Source organism: Rhinopithecus bieti, unplaced genomic scaffold, assembly GCF_001698545.2.
Source record: "Rhinopithecus bieti isolate Rb0 unplaced genomic scaffold, ASM169854v2 scaffold_5497, whole genome shotgun sequence".
Lineage (NCBI taxonomy): Eukaryota > Metazoa > Chordata > Mammalia > Primates > Cercopithecidae > Rhinopithecus > Rhinopithecus bieti.
This window is the reverse complement of record NW_016805006.1, coordinates 37,944-51,595: the sequence shown is the minus strand read 5'-3', so window position 1 is coordinate 51,595 and position 13,652 is coordinate 37,944. Positions and strand designations below refer to the sequence as shown.

Below are 13,652 nucleotides of genomic sequence, written 5' to 3'. Positions count from 1 at the left end.
CCTTCCAACTTTACCCTCCTCTCCATTCCCACTGATAGTCTAGATCAAACTTGTCCAACCCACAACCCGCATGCCACATGCCGCCCAGGATGGCTTTGAATGCAGTCCAACACAAATTCATAAACTTTCTTAAAACACTGGCCGGGCGCGGTGGCTCAAGCCTGTAATCCCAGCACTTTGGGAGGCCGAGACGGGCGGATCACGAGGTCAGGAGATCGAGACCATCCCGGCTAATATGGTGAAACCCCGTCTCTACTAAAATACAAAAAACTAGCCGGGCGAGGTGGCGGGCGCCTGTAGTCCCAGCTACTCGGGAGGCTGAGGCAGGAGAATGGCGTAAACCCAGGAGGCGGAGCTTGCAGTGAGCTGAGATCCGGCCACTGCACTCCAGCCTGGGCGACAGAGCGAGACTCCGTCTCAATTAAAAGATTAAAATATACAAACAGAAAAAAAGGAACTCAAAAAAAAACAGAAAATGTAGGGATAAGGAGTAAAAAAAAATTTGAACTATTAATATCCTAAAAGAATAAAATATTTTATACATGAAACAAGAACAAGAGTCATTTAAGAATATGCAGATAAGAAACAGCTCTTAGAATTAAGAACAGGGCCAGACACAGTGGTTCACACCTGTAATCCCAGTACTTTGGGAGGCTGAGGCAGGAGGATCGCTTGAGTCCAGGAGTTCAAGACTAGCCTGGGCAACATAGCGAGACCCCATCTCTACAAAAACTAAAAAAAAAAAGGCAGGCACGGGGGTGTGCACCTGTAGTCCAGTTATTTGGGAGGCTGAGGCAGAAGGATCGTTTGAGCCCATGAGTTTGAGGTTACAGTGAACTGTGATTGTGCCACTGCAGTCCAGCCTGGGTGACAAAGCAAGACCCTGTCTCTAAAAAATAAGAATAAAAAATAATTTTTTAAAAAATGAACTAGAACTCTACACTTAGGCAAAATATCAATCACATATGAGAATAATTCTGCATCTTAAAAAAGTTAAGTTTACCACACTCCCTTTCTCAGGAAGCAAGATGAGTGTGTGTTCCATTCACTAAAATGAGGATATAAACCAAGAAAGAGAAAAATATGAAATCCAACAAAGAGGAGTGACAGTAGCAATTCTAGGATGGCAACTGTATATGTCCCAGATGGCAACATGAAGACAGAAAGCTCTGAAAGGAATGTCTCCAAGAAAAAAAATATATAGTGTTTCCTTTGTTTTTTTTTTGAGACAGGGTCTCACTGACGCGATCTCAGCTCACTGAAGCCTCGATCTTCTGGGCTCAAGCGATTGTCCTGCCTCAGCCCCGCAAGCAGCTGGGAATACAGGCATGCACCATTATGCTCTGCTAATTTTTGTATTTTTTGTAGAGATGGGGTTTCACCATGTTGCCCAGGCTGGTCTTGAACTCCTGAGCTCAAGTGATCCGTCTGCCTCGGCCTCCCAAAGTGCTAAGATGACAGGCGTGAGCCAATGAACCCAGCCAAAAAAATGCTAACGATACATTATCTGATGTGTTATGATTAAGTGTGAAGTAAATTTCCCCTCAATAATGAAGCTTGGGGATGAATTAGTTATTAGTTATTGATACCAATTTAAAAACCTGAGCAAATGGAAAAAAGGTATTAACTAACCCAAAGTATATGTTGAGTAAGGGGGAGGGCACTTGCATAAGAATGAAATTGTAATCAAAAGATTATCACATAGCTCAATTATAAAATCACTTCTGTAGTCATAATAATATGCATTTGAAATACTGCTTTAACAAAAAATTTTAATATACCTGTGTTGGGAGAAACAGGAAAAGGGGAAATGTGTATTAGAAAAAGTGGGACTCACAGGAGAGGAAGCAAATAAGAGAGCTAACTAACCTTCACCTTGTAGAGTAGAAAATCAACAGATAATTTCTAAATTGGAAAATCAGGAAATCACAGTCATTATAAGAGATATATGGGAAGGATATAAATACCAGAATAAAAAGATAAAAGAGCTGAAAATAGTTGTCTCTGGGGAGCCAAAGTCTAAAATAGAAAGGTGTGAGGCAGATCTTATATACTATTGGCCGGGCGCGGTGGCTCAAGCCTGTAATCCCAGCACTTTGGGAGGCCGAGACGGGCGGATCACGAGGTCAGGAGATCGAGACCATCCTGGCTAACATGGTGAAACCCCGTCTCTACTAAAATACAAAAAACTAGCCAGGCAACGTGGCGGGCGCCTGTAGTCCCAGCTACTTGGGAGGCTGAGGCAGGAGAATGGCGTGAACCCGGGAGGCAGAGCTTGCAGTGAGCTGAGATCCAGCCACCGCACTCCAGCCTGGGCAGCAGAGCGAGACTCCGTCTCAAAAAAAAAAAAAAAAAAAAAAAAAAAGATCTTATATACTATTTAACTTCTTAAGTTATGTGCATTTACTCACATAAGTAAAAATTAACTTTCCAAAGTATAAATATGACCAGATCCCACCCAGACCTACTGAATCAAAATCTCAGTTAACTCAAGCCCAGTATTCTGGTTTCTAGACATGTCCAGGTGTTAAGGATCCAATCTATGAACCAGCAGAGACCCAATGACTAAAAACAAACTTTGCTGCACACTGAAATCACCTGGGGAATCTTTTAAAAAGTACTGATGCCTGACTCCCACCCACAAACAGTCTGATTTAATTGGCATGGGTTCCAACTTGGGGATCAGTAGTGGTAAAAACTCTCCAGGTGATTTTAACGTGCAGCAAAACTTGGAACAACTGCAAAGATCCAAGATACAGCAGTGATCTAAATCATAATTAGCCACAAATAACTATACATGATAACCCAATTTTCAAGAACTTCCTAAAGTTAGAAATACTGTAAGGTTTCTATTTCAATAAAGTTTGCTTTTACTTAAAGATATAACAACCATTTAGTAGTCTTAAGAAAGGAGATACATTGTCATACGGTCAACAAATACTGCTATGAGGGTCTTGTGAAAAATTTTTCAAACAATTAAATTTAGGTTACTGTATATTATCACTGCTCTACAATTATCTATTACATGTAACAATACACTGAATTTACCTTCTAGGCATCACAGTATTAAGAACCATCCATAGTTTATTGACTGTTTGCAGAATTCTCCGTGGAACCCCTGAATTCAACAGCTGGCTCATATTGGATGTTAACACTTCTGCATATGGTATAAGTTCACTGGCAGAGAGTAGAGTCAAGTGTTCTATAATCTGCATCACTTGTGTGTGATTTACTGGGACAGCTGAAAATGCTAAAAAGAAAATTTAGCAATCATAATCTGAATTCTGTACAGTTTATTAAGCAGGAAGTAATATTGTTCTCTCAGACTACAGGCCAAACTATAGTTATTTGCTATTGTTTCCTACAGAAACCTAGACACAATTTCCACTGAACTTATTAAAATAAGGGCCAGCTGGATGCAGTGGCTCACACCTGTAATCCCAGTACTTTGGGAGGCCGAGGTGGGTGGATCACTTGAGGGTCAGGAGTTTGAGATCAGCCTGGCCAATATGGTGAAACCCCATCTCTACTAAAAATACAAAAATGAGTCAGGCGTGGTGGCAGGCACCTGTAATCCCAGCTACTCGGGAGGCTGAGACAGGAGAATCGCTTGAACCCAGGAGGAAGAGGTTGTGGGGAGCTGAGATTGCACCAGCACACTCCAGCCTGGGTGACAGAGCAAGACTCCACCTCAACCAAATTAAAAAATAAGGGCCCTAAGAAAAATTCATGGAAGTGTAGTTGTTCTTTCATAAAGAACAAAAATATCTTTTTTAAAGATCACATTAATGGGATAGGCGTGGTGGCTCACACCTGTAATCTCAGCACTTTGGGAGGCTGAGGCAGGAGGATTGCTTGAGTCCAGAAGTTCCAGACCAGTCTGGGCAACATGGCGAGACCGCATCTCTACAAGAAGTAAAATAATTAGCTGTATGTGATAGTGCACCTGTGACACCAGGTACTCAAGGGGCTGACACAGGAAGATCCCTTATGCCCAGGAGATGGAGTTTACAGTGAGCTGCGTTCCTGCCACTGCACACTGCACTCCAACCTTGAGCGTGGGCAACAGACCCTGTCTCAAAAAAAAAAAAAAAAAATCACTTTACTGACCCAAAGACTAATCTTATTTTCTTGGTGATTCAGACTGATCTTATTTTTTATTTTTTCATTTTAGAGATGGGAGTCTTGCTATGTTGCCCAGGCTGGTCTTTTTTTTTTTTTTTTTTTTTTTAAATCCCCTCTTGCCTTTACCAATGAAGAGACCAGGATAGTTTTGAATTCCCGGCCTCAAGTGATCCTCCTGCTTTGGCCTTCCAAAGTGCTGAGATAACAGGCATGAGCCACTGCATCCAGCCCAGACTAATTTTAAAACAGGACTGAAAAGGAAAATATGCTGAAGTATTGCTTTTGATAGCTAACATTCACTGAAAGGTTCAAACTTCTTGAAACTTTCCTCCAGGTGGTCCCCTTATAGGATGTAAGCACCCAGAAGATTGCTGTTACTAAAAAATATCTAGAACTATGCTCTCCAATAATCACTAATCCCATCTGGCTATTGAGCATCTGAAATACCTAGTCCAATTGTGTTATAAGTGTAAAATACACAATAAATTGCAAAGACTAAGTGCAGGAGTGTAGTGGGGGTAAAATATCTCATTAAAATTTTAATATTGATTACATGGTGAAATAATATTGGCAGGCCGGGCACGGTGGTTCATGCTTGTAATTCCAGCACTTTAGGAGGCCAAGGCAAGCAGACTGCTTGAGCCCAGGAGTTTGAGACCAGCCTGAGCAACATGGCAACCCCTTCTCTACAAAAAATACAAAAATTAGCTGGGTGTGGTGGCATGTACCTGTAGTCTCAGGTACTGGGGAAGCTAAGGCAGGAGGATTGCTAGAGCCTGGGAGGCAATGAGCCAAGGTTGCACCACTGCAGTCCAGAGTAGGCAACAGAACAAGGCTCTGTCTCAAAAAAAAAAAAAAGAAAAAAAAAAAAGAAAAAATATTGGCCATATTTGGTCAAATAAAATGATTATTTAAATTACTGTTGCCTGTTTCCTTTTACTGGAAAGCTTATAGATGTTATAGCTCACATTGTATTTACACCTATTATATGTAGGTGTTATAGCTCACATTATATTTCTATTTGACAGTGCTGATCTAGAAGAACATTCTCCATTAACAGCAAGTATATAGTCCTATTCCACTGCACTTATTTCTAACCAGTTTAGAACTTTTCTAAAACCACACCACCTTTTTAGTGATATAATATAGGACCTATGAGAGAAAAGATACAAGCATATCAGAAAGAAGTGGTTAAAACTCCTGGCCAGGCACAGTGGCTCATGCCTTAATCCTAGCACTCCGGGAGGCTGAGGCAGGAGGATCACTCAAACTTACAAATTCGAGACCAGTCTGAGCAACATGGTGAAACCCCATCTCTACAAAAACTTAAAAAATCAGCCAGGCCTGGTGGCTCATACCTGTAGTCCCAGCTACTTGTGGGACTCAGGTAGGAGGATTGCTTGAGCCCAGGAGGTGGAAGCTGCAGTGAGCTGAGATCACGCCACTGCACTCCAGCCTGGGTGACAGAGAGAGAGAAAGACACAGACAAACACAAAAGGAAAGGAAAGGGAAGGGGGAAAGGGAAAACAGGAAAAGGGGGAAAGGAGTAAAGGAGTAAACGGGGAAACCGGAAAAGGGGTAAAAGGGGAAAGGGGGGGAAGGGGGAAAGAGGAAGGGGAAGGGAGTGTAAAATTCCTTAAATGCAAAGAGTATTTTACATAATTAAAATATATACACCAAAACATTGTTATATCCACAGGAAAATTCTGTATAAGATTTCAATTAGCCTAACATCTCCTTGTACTACAAAAGGGGTTAAAGGAGTATCAATAATTTACTATACCTTCTTGGAGCTGTTTGGGAGAATGATTTTTAGCATTATTAGTCAGAAGCATTCGCCGTAGCAGGGCATCAGTCCCTGTGATTTCTTCTTCACAAATCCAGTCATCCACAATACATAAATGTGGGTAGTTAGTAGCAAGGAGACGTAGTAAAGCTGAATGCAACCCTTGAAAATTTACAGAAAATCAATTGGATTCTTCATGCTCAAACACCAGAAGCTTCCCCACCCCTCTCATTTTTATCAAACCACTAGCCCGCAAGGAAAGAAGGTTATGCTCTAAGTCAGTGATTCTCAAAGAATGAGTAGATGGCTGGGCACGGTGGCTCAAGCCTGTAATCCCAGCACTTTGGGAGGCCGAGGCAGGTGGATCACCTGAGGTCAGGAGTTTAAGACCAGCCTGGTCAACATGGCGAAACCCTGTATCTACTAAAAATATAAATATTAGCTGGGCATGGTGGTGGGCGCCTGTAATCCCAGCTACTCGGGAGGCAGAGGCAGGAGAATCGCTTGAACCGGGAGATGGAAATTGCAGTGAGCCAAGATCATACCACTGCACTCTAGCCTGGGCAACAAGAGCAAAACTCCATCTCAAAAATAAAAAAAGAATGATCAGAGCACCACCAGCATCATAAGTTTGGGAAGCTTGTTTCACGTGCAGAATAATGAATACCATCCCAGGTGATGAGATCAGAAGCTGTAGAATGGAGCCCTAGGAATGTTCACTCCTTGTGCATGCAAACTACAGTTTAAGAACTTGTGTATAGTTATTTGACCAAGGGAAACTGCTTAAATGAAGATCCCCAAGTAATGTGATAAACAGTGAGCTGGGAACTACTACTCATAAAGAAAGCTTTCACCTTTCTTCCATCCCACCCAACATAATAGTCTCTCCTAAAGTTGTTTGATATAGCAATGGTTCAAGAGTTGAGGGAAGAGGAAAGAAAAGGAGGAGAAAAGAATGTCCATTTGGGGACTATCATATATGGTTTGGAAAAGGTCCTACTCAGAAATACTGACAGGCTTCTGTAGAGAACATGCCCTTTCCTCCAACCCTGTTGAGAATCATCGCTATAGATGTGGTAAAATTAAAGTTGCCACTTCGAATACCTGAAAGGTCTCAGGTACTTTATGTACATTTTCTCATCTCTCCCTAACATTCATACAAAGTAAGCAATGCCTCCCATTCTACCGTAAGGAACAAACCACACTGAACGACATGTATTAATATTAACAACTCTAAAGTCACACAGCCATGTATGTCAATCAAGAGAGGCAGTACTGATGATACCCACAACAGGGGGCATTTTATCTTGCTTCCAGAAGTATTAAAGAAGATCAAAAGAAATGGGAAAACTTGTTACCAAATCAAAGCCTTATTTATAACATTTTACCTATACCACAGTTTGACTATTCATGACTATTATGTATAATGTTAATAATGAGAGGCCCGCACACGGTGGCTCATGCCTATAATTCTAGCACTTTGGGAGACTGCAGGAGATGGATCACTTGAGGCCAGGAGTTCAAGACCAGTCTGGCCAACATGGGGAAACCCTGTCACTACTAAAAATACAAAAATTAGCCAGGTGTGGTGGCACACGCCTGTAATCCTGGCTACCTGGGAGGCTGAGGCACAAGAATTGCTTGAACCTGGGATGTGGAGGTTGCAGTGGGATGTGGAGGTTGCAGTGAGCCAAGATCGTGCCAATGCACTCCAGCCTGGGTGACAGAGCAAGACACTGTCTCAAAAAAAAATTATGACACCATAAAAATGCCTATTTAGAGGCCGGGCGCGGTGGCTCAAGCCTGTAATCCCAGCACTTTGGGAGGCCGAGATGGGCGGATCACGAGGTCAGGAGATCGAGACCATCCTGGCTAACACGGTGAAACCCCGTCTCTACTAAAAAAAAATACAAAAAACTAGCCGGGCGACCTGGTGGGCGCCTGTAGTCCCAGCTACTCGGGAGGCTGAGGCAGGAGAATTGCTTGAACCTGGGATGTGGAGGTTGCAGTGGGATGTGGAGGTTGCAGTGAGCCAAGATCGTGCCAATGCACTCCAGCCTGGGTGACAGAGCAAGACACTGTCTCAAAAAAAAAAAAAAAAAAAAAAAAAAAAAATGCCTTTTTTTTTAAATAATTAAAAAAAGTACTTTTTTCAAAAGTTTTCCACAAAAAAAAAAAAAAATGCCTATTTAGTTAATGAATTAATGAAGTACTACTATGCTAAGTGCTTCGCACATAAGTACCTAATAAATATTGTTGCTACCATATTATTATCATCATTATCAGAACAGTGAGACTACACAGTAGTAGCAGGAATCAAAGTACTTTAGATCTAATTATCCCCTTATTATGCAAATCAAATGATACCACTGCTTAATCCCAGTAGAAAAAATACCCAGTTCCTTTCTCATAGAAACAGCTTAAAATTGATGATTCTGTGTTTGAAAAGACACTGTAACAATCAAAAATGGCGTTACTTAAACATTTAGATTTCTAAATGCATACAGGAGTATATATACAGTTAAAACTATACCCAACCATCACAAAAGACTGCTTACAAAAGTGTTAACTAATCAACATTTAATACTCTTTTCAATAAAGCATATCAATTGTCAAATGCTGTTAAAAATAACATTATTTTCTGGAAACAGATTATACAAAGAAGCCAGGCATGATGGCTCACGCCTGTAATACTAACACGTTGGGAGGCTGAGTAGGGCTCTTCACTTGAGGTCAAGAGTTCGAGACTAGCCTAACCAACATGATGAAACCGTGTCTCTACTTTAAAAAAAAAAAAAATTAGGCCGGGCACAGTGGCTCAAGCCTGTAATCCCAGCACTTTGGGAGGCCGAGGCAGGCGGATCACGAGGTCAGGAGATCGAGACCATCCTGGCTAACATGGTGACACCCCGTCTCTACTAAAAAAATACAAAAAACTAGCCGGGTGAGGTGGCGGGCGCCTGTAGTCCCAGCTACTCAGGAGGCTGAGGCAGGAGAATGGCGTGAACCCGGGAGGCGGAGCTTGCAGTGAGCTGAGATCCGGGCACTGCACTCCAGCCTGGGCGACAGAGCGAGACTCCGTCTCAAAAGAAAAAAAAGAAAGGTGGACTTTGGAGTCTGAGCAATCTGGATTCTAGCATTTCGTAGCTGGGTAATCTTGGACGAGTCTGTCTCTCTGTGCTCAGTTCCCAAGTATGTAAAATTTGCATAGCACATATTTCACAAGACTGTTGTGAAAATTCAACATAAAAATGAATGTAAATGCCTCACAATGTTTGACATATGGTGGCGGCTCCATAAATGGTAACTCTATTATAAAAATGATAATGACATAGAACATAAGCTAGAAGTTAAACAAATCCCTGATGTTAAATTATTTTCTCTTAAAAGTTAAGCATTTGAGGGTGACAATAATGACTCTAGTTCCAATCAAGTCTTTCCATAAAAACTGTGGTTTCAAAAAAAAAAAAAAAAATTATACAAAGATATAAGTAAATAAATGCTGCAGACATCTGGTTAACAACATCCAGTGAAGGCTCATGTTTCTCCTTGAAACCAACCATAATAAAGAGAAAGAAAATTCCAGCCGGACACAGTGGTTCACCTGTAATCCTAGCACTTTGGGAGGCTAACATGGGTGGATTACCTGAGGTCAGGAGTTCAAGACCAGCCTGGCCAACATGGCGAAATGAAGTCTCCACTAAAAATACAAAAATTAGTTGGGCATAGTGGCGGGTGCCTGTAATCCCAGCTACTCGGGAGGCTGAGACAGGAGAATCACTTGAATCTGGGATACGAAAGTTGAAGTGAGCTGAGATCGCACCGCTGCACTCCAGCTTGTGAGACAAGAGCGAAACTCCTTCTCAAAAAAAAAATAAAAAATTCCAACTTAACAGAAAGAAAAACACCCACACTCAAACATTAGAGAGGTATTTAATTAAGAAAAATCTCTAGAACATTAGCAGGGCATGGTGGCATAGGCCTATAGTCCCCGCTACTAGAGAGGCTGAGGTAGAAGGATGCTTGAGCCCAGGAGTTTGAGGCTACAGTTAGCTATGATCACACCACTGCACTCCAGCCTGGGTAATGTAGTGAGACTCTTTCCCTAAAGATAAAAAAAAAAAAAGAAAAATATCTAATTTCAAAAAACACTACAATATTTCTACTTAAGAGGATTTATAGTAAAATATCATTATATGTCCATACTATGGATCATAAAATAATCAGAAACAGTAAGGAAGATCTACCTGTACCGATATGTGAAGATGTTCAAGACTCCAAGAAAAAAAACAAGCCTTGGAAGAGGCAGGGGAGGCTGCGCATGGTGACTCACTCCTGTAATCCCAGCACTTTGGGAGGCCAAGGTGGGCAGATCACTTGAGACCAGGAGTTCAAGACCAGCCTGAGCAACATAGTGAAACCCTGTCTCTACTAAAAATATATAAATTAGATGGGCATGGTGGCGCATACTGGTAATCCCAGCTATTTGAGTGGCTAAGGCACGAGAATCACTTGAACCCAGGAGGTGGAGGTTACAGTGAGCCAAGATCGTGCCATTGCACTCCAGCCTGGATGACAGAGTGAGCCACTGTCTCAAAAACAAAAACAAACAAAGAGGCAGTGTACAATACTATTCAGAGTTAAAAAAATTTTTTTTTTTTACTTCTGTGTCTGTTAGGTTCAACCACAAGAACCTGCTGTTTCTGTAGCTCTAAATTAGTTGAATATCTGCAATTTCTTTTTTTTTTTTTTGAGATGGAGTCTCCCTCCTTCGCCCAGGCTGGAGTGCAGTGGCGCATCTCGGCTTACTGCAAGCTCCACCTCCCAGGTTCACGCCATTCTCCTGCCTCAGCCTCCCGAGTAGCTAGGACTACAGGCACCCGCCACCACGCCTGGCTAATTTTTTGTATTTTTTTTAGTAGAGACGGGGTTTCACCATGTTAGCCAGGATGGTCTCGATCTCCTGACCTCGTGATCCTCCTGCTTCAGCCTCCCAAAGTGCTGGGATTACAGGCATGAGCCACCACGCCAGGCCAAATATCTGCAATTTCATACAGTTCAACCTATAGGAGAAAAAAGCCTGAAAATACATACCAACTGCAAATAGCTAGGGTGGTGTTTTAAGGGGCAGGGTAGTTTGCAATAACTGAAATAATAGATTTAGTGAGGGAGGCAAAGAGGAATTTCACTCTTGAACTGTTTGAATTTTTAACGTTAAGCACCTATTACACTTCATAACATTACAAACAGTAAGGTTTTTTAAACAATAAACTTTAGCAGTAAAGAGCAAATTAAAACATACCTCCCAACTCCTGCTGTAGCCCTTGAGCCTGTCGAATAAGGAACTTGATAGGAATCTGGTCCATTAAAGAAGAAGAGTACGATTTGGGCTTTCTTTGCATGGCAGCTATCAAAGATAAAAAGTGTAAAATAAATAAAATGTCCAGAAACAACAGAAATCTTAACCTTCAACCCAAATGGAAACAAAAACAAAGTCAAATTACTTTTAATGCAATTAACCTGCGAATATAGCATATAAAAGATGAAGAATCATTACAAAAACAAGTGGCTACACAGGAAGAATAAGAACATACCTGGAGCAAGATCTGGAAAATGCCCTGAAATTTAAAACTAGACAGAAGAAAATTCATAACAGGTGAGAGAAGCAATGTGCAAAAGTGCCCTACACTAAAAGAACCGACAAGTGAGTCAAGATTTTCCCAAACCTAATTGGGAGATCAAATGTAATCATGAACAGATGGCCTAGAGCTTGATGATTCCAATGCATCTTATAAAAATAAACTATTTCATTTCATTTATTTTATTTATTTTATTTTATTTTATTTATTTTTTGAGCCAGACTCTCACGCTTTTTGCCCAGGCTAGAGTGCAGTGGCACGATCTCAGCTCGCTGCAACCTCCACCTCCCGGGTTCAAGCAATTCTCCTGCCTCAGCTTCTCAAGTAGATTGGCTGGGATTACAGGCACCCACTACCATGCCTGGCTGATTTTTGTATTTTTAGTAGAGACGGCATTTTGCAATGTTGGCCAGGCTGGTCTTGAACTCCTGACCTCAGGGGATCCAGCCTGCCTCAGCCTCCCAAAGTGCTGGGATTACAGGCATAAGCCACTGGGCCCGGCCAATTTTTTTTTTTTTTGAGACAGAGTCTCACTCTATCACCAGGCTGGAGTGCAGTGGCGCGATACTGGCTCACTGCAACCTCCGCCTCCCAGATTCAAGCGATTCTCCTGCCTCAGCCTCCCGAGTAGCTGGGATTACAGACGCCCACCACCATGCCTATCTAATTTTTTGTATTTTTAGTAGAGATGGGGTTTCACTGTGTAAGCCAGGATGGTCTTGATCTCCTGACCTCGTGATCTACCTGCCTGGGCCTCCCAAAGTGCTGGGATTACAGGCGTGAGCCACAGTGGATTTTATCAAATTATATACAATAGTGGTGATTGACTCTTTTTTTTTCCCCCTGAGAGGAGTCACTGTCACCCAGGCTGGTGTGCAGTGATTCAATCTTGGCTCACTGCAACCTCTGCCTCCTGGGTTTAAGCAATTCTTGTGCCTCAGCCTCCCAAGTAACTGGGACTACAGGTGCCCGCCACCACGCCCAACTGTTTGTATTTTTAGTAGAGAAGGGGTTTCACTATGTTGGCCAGGCTGGTCTCAAACTCCTGACTCCAGGTGATCCACCAGCCTCGGCATCCCAAAGTGCATATCTGGCCTCTTTTTAAATTAAGTTAGGCAATATGAATTTGACTTCCTTCTCTCACAACTCCTACCTTCAACCAGCCATGTCCACCCTTTTTTTTCTTCTAAGTCCATTTTAATTTCTGTACTTTTGCTGCTATCCTAATTCGGTGCCTACTCACCCTTTGTTTATATATCTTCTATGGTCCACTTTCCCTGCCTCCAATTTAATCCATCCTTCACCCTACGGCCATAGTCTTCTCATTTAAATACAGATTTAGCCACCTTCAGTGAATCCTCAGATCATACAGAGTAAAAGTCCTTGCCAGTCAACACTATCTTTCTCTGTCTCATCTCTACCATATTGTTTATGCCTGGCACCCAAAACTCATTCCAAGGTACTTTCCTTTACACCACAGGAATATATGAGAAGCTCAATCAGGGTGTTTGTAGTTTGACAAATGATATACAATATGTTTATTCTCTTATAAACCACAAACAGTAAAGCTCAACCATTTTTCTTTTATTAAGGACAAGAAGTATATAAGTACAAGTGTTAGAATAAAGGTTGAGAATCACTCTCTATATAGACCACATATATATCATACACTCTTATTTAGATACGATCTCCCCTTTAAGTTAACAGATTAGCATAGTTTTCCATACTAATCTTTTATGAATTAAGAAAAAATCAGAAGGCAGTTAAAACAATAGTTATAAGATCCAGAAATAGTCAAATCCTGGTTCCAATACTTACTACAATACTTAATACTAACTTAGGGAAGTTACCTAACTTCCTTGTGCCTCAGTGTTCTCCCTTGTAAAATAAACATAACCACCACCTATCTCACAGAACTGTTATGAGGGTTTACATGAGTTAACTATAAGACTAAACTAAGGCCAGGCAAAGTGGCTCACACCTGTAAATCCAGCACTTTGGGAGGCCAAGGTGGGTGGATGACTTGAGGTCAGGAGTTTGAGACCAGCCTCACCAACATGGTAAAACTCTATCTCTACTAAAAATACAAAATTCAAGCCAGG

The 13,652-nt window shown here is 41.7% G+C and overlaps 1 protein-coding gene across 1 annotated transcript in view; it reads right to left on the bottom strand.

Annotated features, from left to right (window-relative positions):
• Positions 1-13,652, bottom strand: part of INTS2 (integrator complex subunit 2) — a gene marked incomplete at its 5' end in the record, with an annotated part of 61,669 nt that overhangs the window by 10,682 nt on the left and 37,335 nt on the right. The window contains 4 exons of the mRNA XM_017870815.1: positions 3,049-3,250; positions 5,909-6,073; positions 11,214-11,377; positions 12,449-12,460. Coding sequence (XP_017726304.1) covers positions 3,049-3,250; positions 5,909-6,073; positions 11,214-11,377; positions 12,449-12,460 — 543 coding nt within the window. The remainder of the gene's footprint in view (positions 1-3,048; positions 3,251-5,908; positions 6,074-11,213; positions 11,378-12,448; positions 12,461-13,652) is intronic.